This window comes from Heterocephalus glaber, unplaced genomic scaffold (genome assembly GCF_053883595.1).
Source record: "Heterocephalus glaber isolate CG9 unplaced genomic scaffold, H.glaber_assembly_v1.0 deba00001444, whole genome shotgun sequence".
NCBI lineage: Eukaryota > Metazoa > Chordata > Mammalia > Rodentia > Bathyergidae > Heterocephalus > Heterocephalus glaber.
This window is the reverse complement of record NW_028258297.1, coordinates 9,581,818-9,605,490: the sequence shown is the minus strand read 5'-3', so window position 1 is coordinate 9,605,490 and position 23,673 is coordinate 9,581,818. Positions and strand designations below refer to the sequence as shown.

General features: G+C 42.5%; 1 protein-coding gene across 2 annotated transcripts; it reads right to left on the bottom strand.

Annotated features, from left to right (window-relative positions):
* Ddx17 (DEAD-box helicase 17) lies at positions 1–18,435 on the bottom strand. 2 transcript variants are annotated; one of them, XM_004845605.4, is made up of 13 exons: positions 18,050–18,435; positions 13,980–14,130; positions 13,009–13,108; positions 11,838–11,971; positions 11,518–11,583; positions 10,130–10,271; positions 9,619–9,779; positions 9,365–9,537; positions 8,977–9,087; positions 8,540–8,601; positions 7,878–7,937; positions 3,820–4,062; positions 1–3,004 (listed from the first exon to the last, which is right to left on the bottom strand). In XM_004845605.4, exons 1-13 carry the CDS (start codon positions 18,097–18,099, stop codon positions 2,499–2,501), a joined length of 1,959 nt encoding a protein of 652 aa, XP_004845662.1. In that variant the 5' UTR covers positions 18,100–18,435; the 3' UTR covers positions 1–2,498. The 2 variants fall into 2 exon arrangements, with proteins under 2 accessions (XP_004845662.1, XP_004845663.1); XM_004845606.4 differs by having other exon boundaries at positions 3,826–4,062; positions 18,050–18,434.
* Positions 18,436–23,673: the final 5,238 nt, after the last annotated feature.

The window sequence follows — 23,673 nt, the reverse complement described above, 5'->3', positions numbered from 1 at the left end:
TTATTGTCAACAGTGTTTTTATTTATACCTACAAAAGAAAACAAGATGGTATCAAAAGAATTTACAAACTAAGAATAGTAACATAGCTCTTAACATCCTGCACCTGAACATCACACATCTACAAATCTTTCAAGTCTTAACACAAAAGGAATGTGTTCAGAGACCAGCAAGGACATAAGTAGAGCACACTGATCCCAAGCAAAAGCCACTAACCTTTTAGATGAAAGACGTCCAGCACAACGAATTGCAAGGGAGACTGGGGAGAAGCAGCCCATAGCTTAATACTGAAACCCTCTGCTAAGTAAATTTCAACCATGACTGCACCAAATGAGGACTTATCTGCTCGTTTTGAAGCAAGAGCAGAACTTGACTTATGACAGACAAGGAGGTAAAAGTTACCTTAGAGTCAACAGGAAAAATTTTGCTAGACTTCAGCTGTATTCAGATCACAAAAAAGTATGCTGAAATTTGGAATTTGCTGTTATTTTGATAATTAAATGTCCCTGAAGGAAAGGGGAAGCAAGCATTCCAGATGCTGCTTGCGTACCAAGACTATGCCCTGAAATGGATGTTTGTAGGAGCTGCAATAGAGCAGAACATCTCTTATGGTAGAATCTCTAGATTTAACAAAAAATATATCAGAAATCAGTGGTAGAAACAAATGTCCACAACAGATTGGTCAGTACCTAAGACACCTTTGGGGGGGGGGGGGCAGCAACAGCACTTTGGCTTGGAATTTGAAAGCACAGAGCAGTTTTGCCACATTTCTTCTATTCCTACCATCTTTCCTCGGCCTCAACTTCAAGATGGGGGAACAAAAAGAAAAGGAAGAAGGAAGTGAAAAACAAAAAAGGATGTCAAAGGTTTTAACATGCAAACATTTCAGCTTATGCTGATAACCTACCTGTATGTTGCACACTGAACCATACTGTCACAACCCCTCAGAAACCATCCCTTCTCTCTCCCTGAAGGATTTTAAAGGGAAGACAAAAACAAACCTGAAGTTTTTCAATATTTAGACTTTACAAACCAGCAAGCACTCTCAGGCCACAGCCAAAGAACACAGTGGATCCATTCCCCCTTTAATTGCAATGCGTGCAAACAATACTGGTACCAGTGCAAAAACTTTAACAGTCCCATCACACTGGATCTCGAAAAGGATTCTGGGACTGACTGCCCTGTCCTGTTTCCGGTAAACGAAGAGCAGAAAATCCTTTCCAGGTCCACCTGGTATGAAGTCTCCACAAGTTAGTATTACTAAGGGGATGAATTCACCTACCTTCATTTGGAGGAAAAGTTAAAAAAAACAAACTTAGGTTCTAGTCCTCCAGACCATTTCCTAAGTACTACCTACCTGTGAAGAGCTGAGTGCAGAAATATGCAGAGGACAGTGTGCACCCAGAAGCAGTTATACAGCACTGCAGAGGACAAAAGGGAGACTAGAGGGCTGTAGTCTTTGCTCAAGAAAATTTGGCCAAAAGGGTAGAGAGGCTGGCAAAGAGCTGCTCTTACTCTACCTCTACAAAATACTGAGTTTAAAACAAAAATCTGCCCATTTCGAATACACAATAAAGGTGCTTCTTATATTGCAGGTGAACGTAGACTCAACTGTTTTAATAAAGTAAATTTCCAGTGAGCATTTACGTATGTTTGTTTGCTCACAGCAGCTGTCTGGCTAGAAAATGAATTTCATATTTTCCCCAGGTTATATGGGGAAGAAAATTAGGTAGCTTCCACCCAGATGCTGAGATGCTACAATTTAACCAGTGTGAGAAATGCTTGCAGTTCATTTAAAAGATACAGGTAGACTTAGCAATTCAGTTTCTAAATGGACACTAAACTGGCTATTTTTCAAGTAAGTGGGAGGGGAGAGAGGGAAAGCAGAGTATAAGGGATACAAAACCAATTTGGAAATTTTAATTTTCAAATGCACTTAAGCCATCATGAGCCAAAATGACAATGGTAAAGCACTGTCTTAAAAACCAAGGAACCGAACCCAACTTGAGAGATGTTAAAAACCATTATGGGCAATGCGCAGCAAAACCCGTTTTTTAACCCAGGGATGAGAACATTTACGACACAGATGGCATTTTCTTCTGCAGAACAATTCAGCCCTTCCCCTCTTCCCTCCCCACCAACTCAGGACAAGGAAAAACTGGCTCCTACGAGAGGGCCTAATACCTTACTTTTTCTTTTAAGATGAAAAATAGCTCAAATATCCTCAACATGCAAAGTTGGGGGAAGAAATTAATCTCTTCCAGTCAGTTATATATATATGCTTTTTTTTTTTTAATATAAAATCTGTTATTACAGACTGGACCATTTTGGCAGAGAGAAGAAACCTGGCAGTGAATTCTAACTAATCTGCATGAAAGGGCAAATCACAATGGTTGGGAGAAAAAAAATAAAAATAAAAAAATAAAGGGGAAGAAGAAAAAAAGGAAAGACAATGTTCCTTTAAATGTAAGTCTGCACAAGTTGCCCCACCTCAAGTGGCCTCATTTGCGTGAAGGTGGAGGAGGAGGGGGAGGAGGGGGATACTGGTAGGCTGTCTGCCCCATGTAACCTATCATATTGGTAGCTCCCGGAGGCTGTGCAAACTGTTGTGACATCAGTGGCTGTGGCTGCTGCCCAGACCGGCCTATCCCACTAAACTGCTGGCTAGAGCTCTGTGAACTTCTCCCAGTTGAGGTGGTGCTGCTAGCTCCGTAAGTGCCAGCACCATATTCCTGGGCCGTATAGCCACTGGTGCCATAAGCAGCTGCCCCGTAGGTGCCTTGACCATAGGTGTATTGGCCTGCTTGTGTTCCAAAGGCGGAATTTGGACTTCCATAGCCACTGCCATTAGCATAACCAGCTCTATCGGTCTCACTACGATCCCGATAGCTTGTAGAGTCTCTCCGGCCTCCATCCTTGACTCCTCGAAGTCTCCGATCACACTCATCCTGATACATCAGATTGGGATTGTTGGCTGAAGAAGTGGTCCGGTACCGAGAGCGACCTCCTGATGGAAGGACATAGGTGTTTTTTAATGTCAGGTACCCAGGCCAAACATTTTAACCAAACATCAAAAACTAAAAAGGGGCAGACATATTCCACACCGTTCCCCTGATCTTTTTGATCTTCAGCCAGTCTACAGCGACTCTAAGTCAGTACTTAACCCAACTTTTTACCCTTTTAGGCCCTTTCTTTTTTGTGGTATTAGGAGCTGAACCCAGGGCTTTGTCATGCTATGGAAGTGCTCTACCACTGAGCTATATCTCTAACCCTTTTTATTTCTCAACAGGGTCAACAGAATTAAGGCTGGCCTCAAACTTGTTATTTTCTTGCCCCTGCCTCCTGAGAATCTGGACTATACCACACCCAGCTAGCCTTTTTCCTAGTAATAACCTGGAAATACAATTCACCATATTAAACTGGGAATTAGGAGGTCCAGATCTCAGTAAATTTTCCAACTGTGTAGAATCAACTGTAATGTCTCAATTTCTACTAAAATGGCATACAATTAAAGATCTGTTCATATGGAAAACTGAAAACCTAATATACTAAGTATTTTGAAGATATAAAGCAACTATAGACTAGCTTAATTTTGAGCATGCACCATGTACTTCAAAATTCAAAGATCATTTTTAGATCTTAATGTTCAGAAGCAGTGCAGTACAAAAGACAATTGCTTTCTCTTACAAGTCATGAAAACTACAAAGTATTCACCTTTGTTATTAAGCAACATACTTAGAACCTTCACAAGATTAAAAAACAAGGTACAATATACACAAAAAAGAGATACCTTGGCAGTACCTGGAAAACTCCAGGACTTACCCTTACCCCCTCCTCCGCCGCCTCCTCTGTGGTCCACCAGCTGCATCAGTTTTGGATTGATAGCCTGATTGGCCTCTTCAAGCACTTTGATCAGTTCTCTGGCCTGCTTTAGGTTCCCTGGGGTGAAGAAGGTATAAGCAGTGCCCTTGTTCGTGCTTCGGGCTGTTCGGCCAATACGGTGCACATAATCCTCTGAGCTGTTTGGATAGTCATAGTTGATGACAAACTTGACATCTTCCACATCTTTGCAGTCAATGATGAATCAGTGTGTAGGTTGATGTGGCACGGAAAGAGAAGGTAAAGGACATGCCAACAACAGGTGGGAAGCACGAATGCAGATGACAGCAAGAGGAGAGAAGATGAAGTTAGTAACCGCTCTGAGAAGGAACAAAAAAGACTCATCCCAACAGAGTAAAAGAGGATTAGTGTTTCTTGAGATATGTATGGGTCATTGCATCTGTACTGGCTGTAAAATCCTAAGGGAATCTCATCCAAGCATCTGAACTCCTGCCTCTTCTGTATTTAACCAACACAGGAGTTGTGCCAAGATTGGTCTTCAGATTGGCAAATTCCAGGGCCATCCTTTTCAAAACTGGAATGCAGTTAACTAAGTTGCAGGGCCAAATCACTTCTACTCTGTTGGGAGAAGCCTGGCAAAATCTACCAAAAACATACAAACTTACCTTTAAACCAGTCACAGAGCAAAATGAAAAAAGGAGCTTCATATACTTTATTACTACATTTCCAAGGAGACTTAACATTTAATTTCTTCGCTTTTGTATTAAAAACCCGATCAAAGCACACACCTATTTCCCTTTGCAGAAACATCCAGATTACTTCTCCCTTTTCAATTACCAAAGAACACATTACACTAATATTTGACTATACTACCAAGCCCAGCTTCTATCAAACAAAATTTTGCTCAACTCAAGGTTATCTCAGACTTTGTACTTGTTTCAATGATCAAGATAGTCTCTGTAACCTGGGAAATTAATAGCCAAAGAATGTGGGAAAACCATGAAACCTTGAGACATAAGTTTGATATTCTGTCCACTGCTGGGAATTGGGCTGAATAACCTAATACTTAAATCATGTAAATGTTAGTGTAATGCTTTCAGCTAAATGTACTTTTTCTTTTTACCTACTTAAAACAAACAAGTTTAATAAACAGAATCCTAATGTTTTGTGGAAAAAAATCTGCATTTTACAAAGAATATTCAGAAAATATCCTAGATAAAACACAGATTTTTGTGATATAAGTAATTAAAAAACATTCTCTGTTTGTTACCAGACCGATGCACACTCCCTCCTCCTTTGGGAAACCGCTGCAGCCGATCCCGTCTCTTTGCCTTTTATTTTTGGCGGCCTCCTTTCGAAAACTCCGCCTTCTGACACGGGACCACTGGAGCGCGGGGAGCATGCATCAAGGGTCCATGGCAGTGAGAAGTCCCCACACACGCTCGCTCTGTGAACTGGCTTAGATGCTTCTCTGTAGCCCCATTTGGTTGCCAAGCGCCGGAGAACCTGGGTTCGGGTAAAAATTTCAGGTCCTCCAACGCCTCCCCCAAGGTAATTGGGGTGATTGTAGAAAAAAATGATTAATAAAAAAATGTAAGTTACATCCAAAGGGTCAGACTGCATCTATTGCCCAGACTGGAATAATTTCAGGGGAAAGGGGAGATGATTGAAAAAAAAAAAAAAAAAAAAAAAATTCAGCCGTTGTTGTAGGGCTTGTGAAGAAAGGGCATTATGTCTGTTTCTTATTACAATAAAGGCTCCTCGGTCGTTACTGACCCCTAAAGTCCTGAATCACACCAGAAAGACGAGAAGGCACTTATCACAGGGGGCAGCGTGAGTCTCAGGCTAGGGTCGTTGATGCTACAAAGAAAAAAGAACTACAAGACCAGCAAGGATGTTAAGGGCGGGGTGGGAGTACAGGGTATTATATTCCATGACCGTAATCTTCTGAGCTAGGTTAATGCTTCCAAGTCACTTGTACGGAATGTGACTGTGGGAAGCAGAGCTACTGTACTGGATGCACAGTATTTCCTAGAAGGCACTGGGGCTGCAGTCAACAGTTCAGATACTAATGCTTGAGGGCACTTCTGGCAGGACTCAAAGGGGTGGACATGATGCAAATTCTTCACACTAGAAGACTGTCCTGTGCGTGTACATGGCTAGCCAGGGGCAGGTGAGGGCAAGAGCAGGCTTTGGTTTTCTCCAGGCAGGCCTGCCCTGTAGTTATTTATCAACTGCCACAGTATTATCTTGCTGCCTTTATAGGAGATGCTGTAGCAGGGTAAGAAATAGAAAAGTGAACGTTCTGGCCAGCAATAAGAACCTTTGGTCTGGAAAGCCCTACAACATGGCCTGTATCTCCAATCACTAACTGGGAGGGTCTCAGACTAGCCAAACAGGCTCATCTAGAGCTGCTTCGGGCCAATGTAGATTTGCCTCGGCCATGTATTGGGTGATCTGCAGCTGATAGCAAAGCTTCTGTTAAAAAACAAAACAAATTAAATTCAATACTTTTATTTTAACAGTGTGTAGCTTAAACAAAAAAGGAGAAATTAAAAAGATCCCAGTGGAAAGGGCATCATGGTTGCCTGAGGATGACTATTATAAAATTAGGGGAATCAAAGAACTTACCTGAAGGGAACATTTAAGAGACCATCGCTTGACAGGAAGGGAAAAAAGGCCTGGTGACTCAGCTGAAAATCGCACCCCTGTCTATGAGGTAGAAGCCTTCACTTTCCAGGATCTTGTAGGACCTTGGTCAGAATTCTGCCATTTTGGTGGGTTTTCTCCCTCCTTTGATTTTTACAAGGCAGCAAATAAAGGGGCCCAAAGTAAACACTGATGTTGAGTAACAAGAAACAGACTCAGGTACCTTCCCTCTCCCCTCACTTGGATGAGAGGGGGGCAGGATGAAGAGTCTAAGTTATTCTAATGGTAGCCAATTGATTTGGTTTAGAAATACAGGGGAACATGGAGCAAATATTTTTAATTGTCTAGGCAAGATGCACAAAGAAGCTACCAGCACATAGCAAGCCTGTTTAAAAACCACCATCACTGAAAGCTTTTGTGTGAACTGCTTTCAGGCCTCCGCCTCCTCTCCCAACAGGCCCAAGTTCTAACGGCACAGCTCCAGACATGACCTCAGAGGGCAGAGACAACTCTGTCATGGCTGCAGGTCACCACCTCTGAAGGAGGGAATGATAAGTCCAATGGATAAAAAGGCTCCACCACTTTTTAGTCCAGTCTAAATACTTGTTTTCTCTAACTGGTATATGGGAATATGGCGCTTCTCAACTTACTGGACAAGAAATTACTGTCAACAGTTTGAAGATTTCCTAGTGATACAAATCATCTTTTTTTAAATATAAAAGTTCTGAGTCAGACCTGTTTAACTCAGAATGACGGGCTAAAGTACCACAGTATTGATTATAATGGGTCAAAACCTTCAGAACACCTTCTGATTAAGCTCTCAGAATCAACACATCTCGGATACAAGTATGGGTGGGAAGGGGTAACTGAGAGCACACATTAATTTACTTCAGCAAATAATACTGGGCAATGCAGATTTAATTGAATGAAACATTATGGACTTATTAAACCTCATTTAATAATTAAACATTCATAGAATCTGGCCTCTCTATATATAACAGATAAAATGATGAAGTATCTCATGATAGCTAGGTTCCATCAGGCTTCTTCTATCCAGCCAGAAAATAAGACTTAACCAGGAAGAAATTAAACTAAATGTTCAACTGAGTGTCTCTTCTCCCTCTAACTGAATAGTCATGCCTAGGCCTTACTGCAGACCAAAGCCTGTTTGTTAGGAGCAGGAAGAGACTTTGAAAATAAAAGGGGAAGAAAAAAACCAAAACACCGCCCCCCAAAACTAAAGATTAAAAAAATAGTGGGGGAGGGGACAAAACCCCACTATATATTTTCCTCTTTTTTACTAAACAGATGTATATACAACTCTAATTTCAAACAAATCTTTAAACCAAAAGATACACAAAACATTGAGAGAGACACCTATCTATACAAACCTAGCCCACGGGAGGCTACATCTGTGGCAATGAGGATGGGAGCCTTTCCGGAACGGAACTCTGAAGGAAAAAAAAAAAGCCAAGTTATATATATATAAAATCAAGCCAAAGCTTAGTGACAGCATTAAGATGTGGAATGAAAGGAGAAAACACCTCTCCCCCAAAAGGCTTGTATATTATTTCTAAATATTGTCTCTCTGACTTACTCAATAGGCCTTCTCATAACACAGTGGGTGTGAAAAACAAGAGGACTCAAAAGAAATACGCTAAAATATGACTGATTAAAGATTTTTCTTTAAAACATTTAACTGCCAAACTTTTCCCAAAGGATAAAGGCAAGAACTTACAAAAAATAAGGGGAAGATCTTACGTTGTATGAAAGTATTAAGAGCCAGCATATGAACTTTAAAGGGCCTTGGAGCCATGTCAAAAGTATTCAATTAAAAGTATTCAATTAAAGTGTTCAATTAACTAGGGCAGGACAAATCCAGCGTATCACCTATTTTTGCAAATAAAGCTTTGCTTGAACTCACTCAGGTCATAACTTTTATATGGCCAGCAACAGAGACCACTATTAAGTCTACAAAGCCAAAATATTTACTATTTGGCTTTTATAGATTTTTAGGCAAAAATCCATTGACAACATTTAGTTTTAAACTTACCATTAAGTACCCAATCTCTTTCTGGTTGACTCTTATCTCCATGGATACACATAGCTGGCCAACTATCAGAAGAAAACAACAAACATTTTAGAAATTTTTAAAATTTAAAGAGGAAAATTAAGTTTCTTAAAGTTATTACATTGTTTTGCTAAGGCTAGGGTACATAAACAGACAACTGTATTCACTTAAAGACAAGCATGGTGGCACACATTTGTAATTCTAGCACTCTGGGAGGTGGAGGCCAGAGAATCAAATCAAGTTTGAGCCAAGCCTGGACAACTTAGCAAGACCCCGTCTCAAAGGTACAAACTGAAAGAAGGGCTGTATTAAAACACTGTATAAGTCATGATTAAAATTCTACACAGAATGTGCAATACCAATTTAGAAATCACCATTACTATAAAACCCCAGACCAACTATTCTAGTGCTATACTCACCCATCTCTGCGCATCCTTCGAGTGAGGTCATCACAGCGTCTTTTTGTCTCCACAAATATTATGGTCTTATTTTCTTTTTCAGCCATTATTTCCTCCATCAGTTGGATCAATCTGAACAAGACCAACAATACAGTCATCATACAGAAAGATCTCCCCATATATTAAGTAGACCATTTCAATACTAACTCCCTAAGCTACACTACTTATAACCAGGATTCAAATCCAAGACACTCCTATTTCTGACACAAAGAATGGATTATTAGAAAGCCAGCAGTGTTTTTAATTTTTTTAGGCCTCAAAAAATACCGGCTTCTCTAACACTCTAATTTTGGAGAATTATCGGGAATGATTTATCAGTATTATCCTAACAGAGTGAAATCTTTCATACTTGTGGTCTTTTTCACTTTCCATGCAGACATCCACAATCTGAAGGATGTTGTGGTTGGCACTCAACTCCAGATTCCCCACGTTGATCTGAGTATAATCACGCAAGAAATCCTCTGCAAGCTGTCTTACTTCTTTTGGCCAGGTTGCACTCCACATCAATGTCTGCCTGTCGGGCTATCAGGAAAGGAGTCTTTTAGGCTAAGGAACTATGTATTAACAGTCAAAAGGTATAAAGGCATGATACACCTCACACACCCTGATTTGGTCAACAATTTTACGGATCTGAGGTTCAAAGCCCATATCAAGCATTCTATCAGCTTCATCCAGAACAAGGTAAGTACAGCGGCGAAGGTTTGTCTTTCCTGACTCCAGGAAATCTATCAGGCGTCCAGGAGTAGCTATGCAGATCTCAACACCTGTAAAGCATAATAAAGATCTGGCTCATTAGGAATTCTTTCTTTATCCACTATCTAAACCTGAACACAAACCAGAACACGAGCTCTGGTGATCTTGCACACATACTACAGAGCAGCAGCTCCAAAAATATAATGTTAGAAAAACTCAACCACAACCATCAATCTTACAAAGTCTCCAGGCTAAGGTGAATGTCCTCTCCCTAACTAGCTAACAACCGTATCTGAGAATTTCTAAGCTTCTGTAATACTGATTTTTTCCCCTCACAAGAGCCTATTACTTTTTCAATTTCATACACAAATTGCTACAAGATAAACCATTCTTATTCACAAAAGTATTTTTATCAAATTACCTCTTTCCAAGTCTCGAATCTGGGGGCCTTTAGGAGCACCTCCATAAATGCAAGTACTCTTCAATCTTGAACACTTGCCATAGTCATCAGCTACCTGCTGTACTTGCTGAGCAAGCTCTCTGGTAGGAGCCAGAACTAGACACTAAAACAGGCCAAACAAAAAAAAAAAATCCACTTGAGACACCCAGGCCAAGTTAAAACAAACAAACCCCAGAAACATTAAAGTACAAAAAGGTAATTAACTCTTCCCCTACTAATACTTTTTAAGGTATGTGATAGGGTGGGAGATTGGGAGGTCAGGAGGCTTAAATACAACTACACTGGAGTGTAGGTAAAAAGTGATGACCATTTGTTCTTTAGTATATAGCTACTGCTGGCTGCATCCCTTGACTTTTTAGGCATATCGCTCATTAGTCTACACGTACCATGTAAATTGATTTCTAGATTGCATTACCTAGTGTAGTGGTGGTGAACCTATAGAACGCATGCAACAATGGCCTATTTGTTATCACTGAAAGCTCTAAAAGGTTCACTATCCCTGACCTAGCATAACTACACAACTCACAAAATGCACAAGTGGGTTCAAAATAGTCCTGCAATAAAACCATGGTTTAAATACTGGCACAAATAAGAAATATGGCAGAGCAAACTGAGTGTGGCACTACAAACCTATAATCCTAGCCCTCTGGGGCTGAGGCTGGCAAGTTCATGAGACCCTATCTCAAAATAATGAAGGTGCTGGGTGTGGTGGTGCATGCCTATAGCACTCTGAAGTCTGAGGATAGCTGTGAGCTTGAGGCCAGTCTGGACTACACAGTGAGTTAAACTGCACAGTGAGATCCTGCCATGCTCCCCCGACAAATGAATGCAGTATGTTGCTAAATTACCACTTAAGGGTAAGGATGGTTCAGACCCAAGATAAGCCATCTGATGCTCTATGTGACTGGGCAAGTCATTTAATCCCAAAATGGGGTTACACCTGAAATTATGACCAGCCTGACATATGAACTTGGGTTACGGCCAGTAGTTTTAACTTACAAACAAAGTCCTGAGTTACAACCCAAATGCCAGCCACTTGTGCTTCCAGATGGTCTCATATATTGATTTAAAGAGTTCTGGAAGGAACATTACCACATCTTTTCCTGTGTGGGGTTAATTGAGAAATCCTGGGCCAATGTCTCTACTTTCAAATGACCAACTCGAGTTACAACCAGCCCTTGGGAATGAATTGAGTTTTTAAGTCAAGGGTCCACTGTACCCTGTGTAGATATAGACGGTAGGTGGGCTTAAAAATCAAATTGAACAATGTGAGTAAAGCAGTGCCTAAAATACAGTAATCATTCAGCTGTAGTTATTCTTAAAAATTATAAACAGAATAAAACACTTACAATTGGGCCATCTCCCCTTTCCAAGTATGGCTGGTGGTTAATATGAACAATTGCAGGTAGCAAATACTGGGGAGGAAAGAGAACAAAATCTTACACCAAAACCAAGTCATCATCTTAATATCCTAACTTAAAAACAGTAATAATGCCAAAACATCAGTATGAAAAACAGAATCCACTACTCTCATCTCTTGTGCAATACACATTTGAACATAAAGTATGCGCATATATTGGATAGCGAACATATTACACTACTGAATTATACTTTTGTGACAGTTAGGATAGTAAAATAATGTCAAAGATTTCCACTTGCTGGTACTCACCGCCAATGTCTTCCCAGAGCCTGTCTGAGCAATGCCCACCATGTCCCGGCCACTAAGAGCTAATGGAAATCCCTGGCACTGAATTGGAGTTGGTTCTGTAAAGTGCTGATCCATCAACACATCCATTACGTATTCTGTAAGAAAATAAACATTACCGTCTTTTTAAAAAAATGGAATCTACATCCAGCTCATCACTACCTTTCAAAACCGCTATCCTACCACATCTTTTTTTTGGTATTGGCGATTGAACTCGGGACCTTGTACTTTGAGCTAAATCCCAGGCCCTTATCTTACATCTAATGGCACAGGCATACAACAGTCACACTGTTTGGCATATTCTTCTTATATTCAGCTGGAAAGTAGTTTCATTCCGCTGTTTTGTACAAGGGAGGGGCAACCATAGATAAGTGAACAAACAAAAAAGACTCCTTAATCTTGATAGCAGATAAGCATAAAAAATTCTTAGACTTTTTTTTTTTGGTAATGGGGATCCAACTCGGGACCTTGTGCTTGAGGCCGGTGCTGGAACCACTGAGCTAAATCCCTGGCCCAAGCATAAAAAATTCTTATGAACCAACATATTTACCACTAACCTTAAGCAGCTTAAAAATTTTTTGAAACCATTATATAAAATAAGTTACTACCTTTTCGAAAGGTTTCTACTTGTCTTTTCTTTCTTTTAGTTCTTCTATTGGCACATTTTAGGTATATAATTTGTTTACATTTATCATTGGGTGTACCTGTACATGATACATCTTGGTTCTTATTCCCCCCCCCCCCGTTACCTGTGCACCCTTCACCCCCTCTGCCCTTCCCTATTTACATATATTTCATTTCCATTTTTTTTTGACAAATATCTTTTTTTGGGGGGGAGGTACTGGGGATCCAACTCCAGTCCTTGCGCTTGAGCAGCAGGCGGCGAAACCACTGAGTTAAATCCCCGGCCCTCTACTTGTCTTTTCAACAAAATCCTAAGGCGGGGTCAAGGTCTTGTTATGTAGTCCAGACTGAACCTTGAACTGATAGATCTTTCTGCCTCAGCCTCCCAAGTGCACAGGTGTACACCATCACACCCAGCTCTAAAACCCTTAAATAACCTATTACTTATGTTTACCACTCAACAAAATTTAATAATCAAGAATCTGAAGAACACTTCTTGAAAAACACTTACGTGGGAAGTTAGCATGATGGAAGGCAAAGACAGGTTTAGGACAAACATCTCCCCCTCGAACTGTAATCTCTTTCTTTCGGCGTAGCTCATCAACCTCATACTAGCAGAAAAAATGGAAGATGAATTAGTAAAAGTTACTGCCCATATCCAAAAGTTTTATTAGCCAATCAAACTAATTATTACCCAACCCATAGTAACAATGCTAAGTCTATATAATGCTTTCACGTGTAGTATACCACTTCAACTTTGTGACAATTCTCCTAACCTTGTGAGTTAATACAGGGGCTGCAGGTTCCGTTCTATGCAAACAACACACACACACACACACACACACACACACACACACACACACACACACACACACACACACACACACACACACACACACGAGCACGCGAACAAGTAATTTCCATTTAAGGTTAGAACTAGGAAGTGGGCGAGAGTATTTGGTAAGTGGGGCCAGGTGTGCTTTTAAATTATTTTTTTTTCTAAATAAGCAACCACTTCATAGAGTCCAAAATAATCATGAAGTTAGAGGTACACAATGTTAGTTTACTATTAAAATTTACCTCAAAAATGAAGACATGACCTAATACGCAGCTAAAACCATGTATAAGAAATACATTTTAAAATAATCAAAAAGCAAACACCAAGCAATAAATACATTTTATATGTGTACTTAAACTGGTCCCTCTTATGAGTATCAAGTGGTCTTCTTAACAATCTAAGTACCCATGAGTAGGAGTATAGTTCAGCAGTAGAGCTCTTGCCTAACATGCGCAAGACCCTAGGTTCCATCCCCAGCATTATACAAAAAGGAAAAAAAAGCTCCAGGGTTGGAGCTCAGCTATAAGAATCTAAGTACTCTATGCTATAATAAAGAATAAAACAGCAACAAGTAAATTCTGGCCAATAGTTCTACTTGTTTCATTTATTTGTATAAAAAAAGTAAAACACACACAAAAACTTACTGGAGTCAGCCTTGCCACTTCTGGATGTTCAACATAAAAATTCTTCTCAAACTTGGGGAGCTCACTCAAATCCCACTTCTTTTTCCGTAAACGCTCCCCAGGATTACCAAATTTCTTCGGGGGAAGGCCACCACTGCCTCTTGCTCCAAATCTAGAAACAGCAAGAATTTTTAGTTCGTTAGTATTTTTAAAGCAGTGTTATCTTTTGTGCCCCAAAAAAGTGCAAATAAATGGACTCTTAGGATACTACAGCATGTTCCTCCCATCTTATGAATGTGTGTTTCAAACAGTATCTGATGCAGCTAACACTCAACTGCATCTATTCATTCAACAAACATACTGTTTATGTGGTGCTAGAGATACTAAAGAGAATAAAACATCAATCTCTTGTGTAAGAGAGGAGAAAATTAAAGCTTAAATTAAGGGGACTGTCGTGGATGGGAGAAAAATACATTTCAAGGAAGTTCCCCAAATTTTGAACAACTTCTCATATCCCCTCTCCTCTTAGACCATAAGAACACTTCTGCTCTACTAATGTGCAAAGGGAAACTACTGGGACCTATCAAAGTCTAGTGGGGGTCTTTACCTTTAATCTATAGTAACAAGGAAGCCAGAACAACTTTAACTTGCAGGAGAATTAATTTATAGGAGGAACCATCAATAAACCATATTTAACGAGTTTGATCCCTGGTACCAAAAAAAAAAAAAAAACACCCACCTACCTAAATAAACCATATTTAAGGTTTTAAAAACCCAAATCTGGATTTTTAAAATATATCCTTTACAACAAGCAAGCTAAATGGAAATACCAATGTGGCCACTAGCCAAACCTGAAATGTTAGAAGAATTCTAACACTAAGATGGCCTCTAACACTAAGATTTCCCTATATCACTCTATGTAAAGGGGAAGGCTTTGTTTGACATATAAACTCTAAGGGTATTTTTTTCATCCTACTTCCTTACTCCTTGTAAAATATTGAATTTGCTTTTCCTACTCTGACTCATAACACCTTGTAGAAAGTGTTTATTTTTCTCAGCCTGAGGACTAAATTCAGGGCCTATGCACAGAGCTACATCTCCAGCCCTTTTGAGACAGGGTCTTGCTAAGTTCTCAAGGGTGGGCTCCAACTTGCGATCCTCCTGCCTCAGCCCTGCAAAGTGCTGATTATAGGCATCTGCTATGGTACCTATCTTAAAGAGCAGTAGCTATCTTAAAGAGCTTCAATTTCCTGTAATTCAAGCCATTAGAACTCTTGAACTTAAAATACCAGTTAGTTATTTCTCTAATTGCACAGATATATGGCAGGAGATTTTGTGGGCATTCTGGTTATCTACACTCAATAAACAGACACCACCTATACTGCTGCTGAACCAGTTAGAGAAAGGAAAAAACAGGAAAAGCATCAAAGTACATACATCAGTAACATTTTCTCAGGCTTCCAGTGAACAGTACATAAACCAAAGGCCATCTGAACTGACCATTCCTCCCAGGTGAAAGAACTCTAAGTAGGTCCTCTTCAAGAAATACTGGGTACTATTGTGCTGTTCTAAAGGTTCAAGTAAAAATACGAGGCTTTTAGAAAATATGCTGCCTTACTTGTTTATAATACTGACATCAAAATTTCAGGGAGCCTTTTTACCCCTGTAGTTATCCATGCCACTGTTAATATAGCCTACTTCCTGGTACACTTTGCTGTTCATTAATGTTATCAAGTGAGTAGCAGTTAAATTTGGCTATACAATAAATTCAGCTTTCAAGACTTGAAAATCCATGTATTAACATGCAAAACCATACTAGTTTAAGTGTGTAATGCACATCCAATGGACTGGATGTATATGCTGACCACACCCATTCTATTTCCAACTAATACAGCTTTGTAACTTTAAGAGTGAAACAAAAGAAATTCAAATCAAGAAGGAAAATGCAAGTGAAGGTAGATAAGGAACAGACCTTATCAAAGAGTGCAATTTTGTCTGGGGCTTTAAAAAAACTGTTTTTTTACATGTCATCTGATACTCAACATGGGATATGGGTCAAAATTCACCATTTCTCTTTTCAAGTAGTAATTATTAAATCATTTATGGTTAAATATTACCTACAGTAAATGGAACATCACTATCAGTACATTGGGAGCCTCCAAGTGCCTCTTCCAAGTTCACACCCCCACCATTAACAACCACCTTGAATTCTGTTAACCATTCCTCCAGTTTTTATAGTTCTGTCCTATTTGCCTATCCCCTTAACTAGGTCAACCTACTTTAAAAACTCAACATGTATGACAGCCATCTAAGAGGATCCAAGTTTTTTTCCTTTTTCACTGTTGTATTATATGCAAATATATAAATACCCACAATTCATTGGGACACAGAGTTGTTCTGAATATGCTATTCTCACCAACAATGTTGGCATAAATATTTTTATACATGGCTCCTGGGGCACACATCTTTAAAGCCTGGACTAGGGTATAAAACTGAGAGTTACTGGGTCACTTTCAAGTTTACTAGGTATTTTCTAGGTGGCTGTGTTGAAATTTACTTCTAAAATTTGCTCAACTAGCTGGGTATGGTGGCGCATGCCTGTAATCAGGAGGCTGAGGCAGGAGGATCACCCTGAGCTGCAGGGCAGCCTGGGCTACATACTGAGTTTCAAGGCCAGCCTGAATTACACACCAAGACCTTGTGTCAAAAAAAAAAAAAAAAAAAAAAGTACGTAAGTACAATAAACTTTGCTCAACTGTGAAATGCTAAATGAACATTCCACTTTTAGCGCCCCTCTCTAAATCTCACAAAAGAGCAGAGCTCTCTCTTCCTAACTGGAAACTGGAAATAGTTCTTATTTTGTAAATTAAGTGACAATTGAAGCACTTGTGACTAGTAAGTCTACTACTTGTCCATTTGAAACTTAAATGTTTGGGAAGAGTATTTTGAACACTGACTACAGTGGGACAATTGCACACATTTTCTTGTCATTCCCAAGAACACAGCAATATACTCTCCTTCAGCTGAAAAAAAAAATGAGATTACAAAAATTAAGGATGTGCCCAATTAGTACTTTAAAAGCAGTGTAACCGATAGGCGTAGTAGCACACGCCTGTAATCCCAACACTTCACTAGGAAGGCTGAGGCAGTGAGGCCTCATCTCAAAAAAAGAAAACAAAAGTGGTATAAAGGTGCTCTTTATCCAGATACCACTTTTATAATTTAAACACTGGTAGAACGCGTAAATGTATCTCTTAATCAAGGCAGTCACTCAGCTGACATGAAAAGGCCCTAAATCTCAGTTTGGGAGCTTCAGGTTTAATCCTGTTAACTTTCCATCCCTGATGGTGCAACCGTGGCATTACAACATCAAAACCTTCCTGGCTAAGCCGAACGCTGCAACACATAAGGGTAAAAATATAAAGTTGTTAAAAATTACGACACTCCCCAACTATCCAAACCCTCCCTTCCCCAACACTACAGATAGCAAGCGACTCCACTACATTATTATTATTATTATTATTATTATTATTATTTTGTGCTTGCCAGGGAGGCACGGCGCCACTGAGCTACTCCCCCCCACCCCGGCCCACTACATTACATTTTTACATGTGCTTCCTTTGAATTATACAAAATATAACTAAAGGGGATTTAAAAAATCTGTTTTTTAAAATCACAAGTGCAGTAATGGTACAACGACTGCCCAGCAAGAGTTCAAGTTCAGGTTTCAATCCACAGAGGCAGAAATAAAACCGAAAGCAGCAGCCGGTTTTTTAGATTCCCCTGACAGCGATCGCTGGGGACGTCACGTAAAGGAAGCCATTTCGCGCTGGATATCCCGAGACTGCACAAGGGCGTCTGCGTTTTTTCTCGACGGTCGCTGCGGCGCGGGACGATCAAATGACCGGCCCACAGCGGCCAGGGGCCCCCTCTCGCTCCCCGAGACGGGGCCCCTCCCCGCCGGGCCCCCAGCAGCCCGAGCCCGAGGCCGCCATTGTACCGCGGAGCCCGCGCCGCCCTCGGGAAACAGCCCCCTCCCCCAGTCCACGAGCGGCATCGTCGGCCTCGTGCCCAGCAGCCTCCCCCCTTACCCGCCACGGTCCCGGTCCCGGTCCCGGTCCCCAAAGCCGCCTCCGCGCATGGTCCCAAATGGGTAGAGATCTGGGAGCGGGGCACGGATGGCCGGGCTCGGGAGGGCCTGCGGCTCCGGTCTGGTGACGACCGATGGCGGCGGCGCCTCCGCTGTTGGGGCGGCGGCAGGCGCGGCGCTTTCTCGCTCCGACGCGCTGTCTCCCGTCGCAGACGCCACCGTCGCCGCCTCTCTCGTCGGAGACGGGAGCAAAACACAGAGAATCGGGGTTATAAAAGCGATGGGTAGGTTTGGCTACGCTCAAACCCGGCAGCGCCGCGGTCTAGGCGTCTCCTTCCTTCCCAGCGACTGCACAAAATGGCGGCCGCCTCTGAGACTGCTCCAACTTAACGCTACGTACGGCGGAGACGATACGTAAGCAGGGTCTAGGAATCGCCCGAGGCCTTCTCGGGGCGTTACGAATATTCTTGGAAGCGTTTTACGTCAGTTGCGGAGACGGGCGCATTTTGCAGTTCGTACAAAAAAACCAAACTACGGAGCGGGCGTGAAGTTCTCTCGCCGCCCGAACTAGAACGTGGGGTGGGGCGGGGGGGGGGAGCCTCCGTTGCGACGTAACATTCTTTGCGTCGTTAGCCGGCTTGCTATTGCAGAGATGCGCAGTAAGCGTAGTACATTTGGTTTAGAGAATAGAGGATTTTGCCGGATTCCGCCGCGGGACGGAACTTGGGGCCTGCGGGTGCGAGTCACTGCCGAGACAATACCTGTCCTCCATGTTATAGTTTCGGAGTTTGCCAGGTGCCAAAAGCCAGGAAAGTATTCCTCGGCTGGCCCCCCTGGTGACCTCGGCGGCTCCTGGCGGCGAGGCAAGAGGGCCGCCGAGACTGGCCGCGCGCCCGGCGCCATTTCCTTTAGGTTACCTCTAGCTGTGCCGTCGCCGGCAGCCATGATGAATGCCCCGTGTCCTTTTCTTTAGCGAGTTGTCCAGTTGGCGACGTCCCGGCTGGGTTAAAGGACTCTCTGCTGCTCTTGGTTCACACTGATGTGCATTTTCAGTCCCTGGTGGGGCACAGTTGTGCCAACTCAAAAGCAAAGCTGCCAAGAGCCCCTCTTAAGGGCCGGGCTCAGTCCCTTTGGCTCCATTCAGCAGTGCCACTCGGGGTCCGCGCCAGCAGCCTTCGCGGCGGCGTCTCCAGACGCCTGGGCCAAGGCTTCAGCGAGTGCTTTTACCCCAACTGGGTCGCGTTATCCACTCAGTTCCCTTTCAGGATGACTCCCAGCGCTCTTTGTTCGCCTCTCAAACTGGGCTTGAGTGTCCTAAGCGTGGCCCATGGCATCACAGGGTGGCGGAGCTGGGGCCCTTCCCCGCTCCTCTAGGCTCTTGGTTCCTTCACATAGGAGATGAAGGGGGATGTGAGGCCCCTCGGTGGCGGCTGAGCCGTGTCTCCAACTCTGTCTCTGCCAAATTATGGGAAAAGTAACCCAAGGAAAAGAATTTCGTGCTAGGCCAGCAGATGTTGTCACCAAAGCAGAAACGAGGACCTAAACCCGCAGGTTATGTTTCGAGGGTTCTGTGACAGCTATCGTGGAAAAAGAATTTTCAGGCATGAACGAGGCATACAAGAATTTATTAGAATTGTAGCAGTATGCACTCAGAGTGCAGGCTCTCAAGAAAGGAGAGGTGCGTGATTTCCCGGACCTGGGAACATTTATGCTTCTTTGGTCAGGGTGGAAATCCCAGAAGGTGTGCCCCTCCGCAGTAGGGTCCTGGCCCATTTTACAGGTGTGGGCCCAGTTTTTTGTTTTAAGATGGATAATTTAAGCATTCTTTTAATTCCTGCAACCTGTTCCTTTATCTGAGGATCAGGTTCCTGTTCTTCTTTTAGCCAATTTATGGGCTTACGATATGCTTCAGGAATTTTGGGTGTAATGGGTCTGGAAGGAAAGGAGCATAAATTAATCAAGGAAACGTATATGGATACCCTGAGGTAACTTTGTCATAGTTAGTCTTTTATTTTTTAAGTACAATTTTTTAGTTATAAGTTTCCTTTGTCTCCATTTTACTTATGTTTATTTCTTTTACTTCAGTTTCATTTGGGCCGGAGACATAGATAGTTACGGACTCTCTGAACACATGGCAAATGGCTAGAGGGCCAGCTCCATGCTAGGTGCTGGGGCCACACGGTGAACAATCAAGTTCTGTGCTTACAGCGTTTTTCTTCTAGTTGGGGAGATAGTGTTTTGGGGTTTTTTTGGCGGGGAGCATTGAGCAGGGTCTTGCTGTATAGTTCAGGCTGGCCTTGAAATCTGTGTAGCCCAGGCTGGCCTTAAACTTGAGCCAATCCTTCTGCCTCAGCCTCCTGAGTTCTGGGATTACAGGCATGTGCCACCATGCCTGGCTGGAGACAGGTATTAAATGATTATGTCAGGCAATTGCTAACTAAAATTAAAAAGGAAAAGAGTGTATACATAGTGTGAAGAAGTGGAGTGCATAGTATTGCACTGGATGTTCTGGGAAGGTCTCCCAGATCAAGTGACATTTGAGCTGAGACCTAAACAGAGGAAATACCTACCTTTGGCTACATAGAGAAAAGAGCAAGTGCAAAGGTCCTGAGGCAGAGTGTGACTGCAGTAGAGCTAGAGACAGGAGAGGACCACATTGTGAAGGTTTCTATGCCACCATAAATCCTTTTTTTTAAGATTTTAGTGGTACAGGAGATTGCCAGATTGCCTAGGCTGAGGGCAAACTTTCAATCCTCCTGGCTCAGCCTCCCAGAGTGCTGGGATCACAGGTGTACACCACCACCACACCCAGCGCCAAGTCTCTTATTCATAACTGCCAAAAATGTTGGTATCGGTGAAAATATCCAGTGGGGTGTAGTGGCCACACCTGTAATTCTAGCCCTGGGGAAGCTGATGAAGGAGGGTTGCCTGGAGTTTGAGGCCACTCTGGGCTACATAGTAAGATCCTGCCTCAAAGAAATGAAGAGAAAATATGCTTAGCTAAATTTATCTTTTTTTTTTTTTTAAACTGGGGATCGAACTCAATTTATCTTTTTATTAAAAAAAAAAAAACAACCCTAAGTGACAGTGGAATGCTTATGCTCGCCGGGTCCATAGCATGTGCTGTTTCCTCTTCATTATTTAGTTCATCTATAAATGAAATAAGCGGACCTCACAGGGATGCTAGAAGGAGGGAATGAAATACCGTGTAGAGTGGCATCTGGTACTGATATGCAGCAGTGTGAGCGATTGTCATCGGCTTGCTATACAGATAAGCAAGCCAAGGCTCAGGAAGGTTAAATGGCTAAATTGGGGTCACACAGTGCACAACAACGACTCAAATGCAGATGCCCTGGCACTGTTGGGTTTGGGGGTGTATAATTTCTTGTGGGGACCATCCTATGCCTTGTAAGGGATTAGCAGTATCCTTGGCCTCTACCAACTAGATACCACTAGAATCACTCTCCTCTCCAAGCCACAACAGCAAAAATGTCTCCAGACATTGACCAGTGTCACCAAGGGGGCACTGAGACCCACTCTACCTGGGGACCACTGTGCTATCCTCCCTCCCTATGGGAGCACAGAATTAATGTTGTTCTTTCACTTGTCATATTTTTCTGCAGGCGTAGTATGCCATCTGCAAACTCTACCTGCCAACAATATCATCTGAGGTGTGGTTTGTTTGTTTGTTTATTTATTTATTTATTTATTTATTTATTTATTTATTTTGGTACTGGGGCTCAAACTGGGGACCTTGCGCTTGCGAGGCAGGCGGCTGAACTACTGAGCTAAATCCCTGGCCCCTATCTGTTCTGGTACAGATAACTGGGCCACAGTGTGCAGGCACCACACAACCAAACTGAGGAAAAAGAGAGTCAGCTCCACAGCTCACTAGGAGTCTGAAGCAAAAGACAGTGACCCAGGCCTGGAGATGAGCAGGACTAGTACATCGTACAGACTGCGTCAGAGGGGGAATTTTAGTTAGCAAGGTGTGACAGATCCTGTACTTGCACACATGAATGCTTGACATTTATTGTTCAGAATGCACAAGCTGATACATTCACTTTGTCCTTTGCCTTAACAAATGGACCTTTTAAATTAGGTTGGGATGAAAAACCGTTTGGTGACAGAAAAAATTGATATAACGGCGCTGCAGCTTTCTAAGTCATGCAGATCCTAGTTGCCCTAGGCCCTGTGGCCTGTTAAAAATAAATGTAAAGATACTGTTCAATGATGGCTTCCTTCCCCCGCCCCCCCCCACTTCTTTCTTGCTTGCTTGCTTGCTTTCTGAGACAATATTTTAGTATGTATTTCAGGCTGGTCCTGAACTTGCTACGTAGCTCAGGCTGCCCTCGAACTTACGATGATCCTCCTGCCTCAGCTTCACAACCATGCCCGCTGAGGCAATAATTTTATCTTCATTAAAGGCAGTATCCCTCACTAGTGCTTAGGAGAGCGTGTTTGCTTAATGGAGATGCCACTAAGATGCTCTGGGGTACTGAGTTCCACTTCAACATGGGTTCCATTTGGGAGCACAGACTCAGTGGGCTGCAGCTGGTTTTCAGTCCAAGGAGGAAAAGTCAGGGATGAAGTTTTCATTAGATTCCTTGTGCCCAGTTTCCCTGTTCTCCCTCACCCCTGCACTCCTGGCCCCACACCCATTGCTGCTCAGACTGCAGCCAGACCTGGCAGTTGGAGCCCACATGCCGTGGGGGGACCTTGGTCGCTAATAGGAGAGAAACAACTGTCCACAGGCTTAGACTGATCAAAGGCAGTGGCCATGGCAATTTCAGTAGCAGCTTTTTAGAGCTGGAAAAGCCATAAAACTGCCTACCCAAACTACTGGATCACTGGCTGGGGCCATCTGCTCGTCACCTGCAGGGCTCCTGTCTCTAAGATCTTGGATGGGGATCCAGGTTAAAGATCACACCTGCCAGGACTGCTAGGCCTGGGTGGAGGCTCAGCCACTTCCTGATTGCAGCAAGGCTTGGTCTTTCCTGTGGAACACAAACAAATCTTCCTCTTTCCTGAAGAACAAGTGACTGGGATTCTTGTTCTGCTTTTGGCAAACAGGAAGAAGAAAAGTCTGCCTGCACTGGTTAGAGAGGAGGGATTAGGTATGTGCTGACACTGAGACCAAATTCTTGTAGCTGAGCAGGAGTTGGAAGGCAGGATCATGTTTTTTGATCGATTCCTTTGTGTTCTCCAGGTAGATAGAGAGGTGCTGATCAGACATGGTAGAGAAAGTTGGAAGGTTGGCAGCTGAGGAATAGAATGGCAAGGAGGAGAACTGAGCATAAAGTATATAATTATGTGACAGTCACTTGAACCTAGGAAACCATAGACTTAATGCAATAGTCCCTGCTCATCCCAGGTCTTGCTCTCTATGGTACAATTACTCATTGTCAATTGCAGCTCAAAAATATTAAATGGAAAATTCCAGAAATAAATAATTCACAAGTTTTAAATTGCAATATTATGGGTAGTGTGGTGAAATATTACACTGTCTTGCTCCTTTCTCCCTACCCCAGAAGAGAATTATCCCTTTGTCCCGCGCATCTACCCTGTATACTCTACTTGCCTGTTACTCACTTTAGTAGCCAGTGCAGTCACTAGATCATCTGT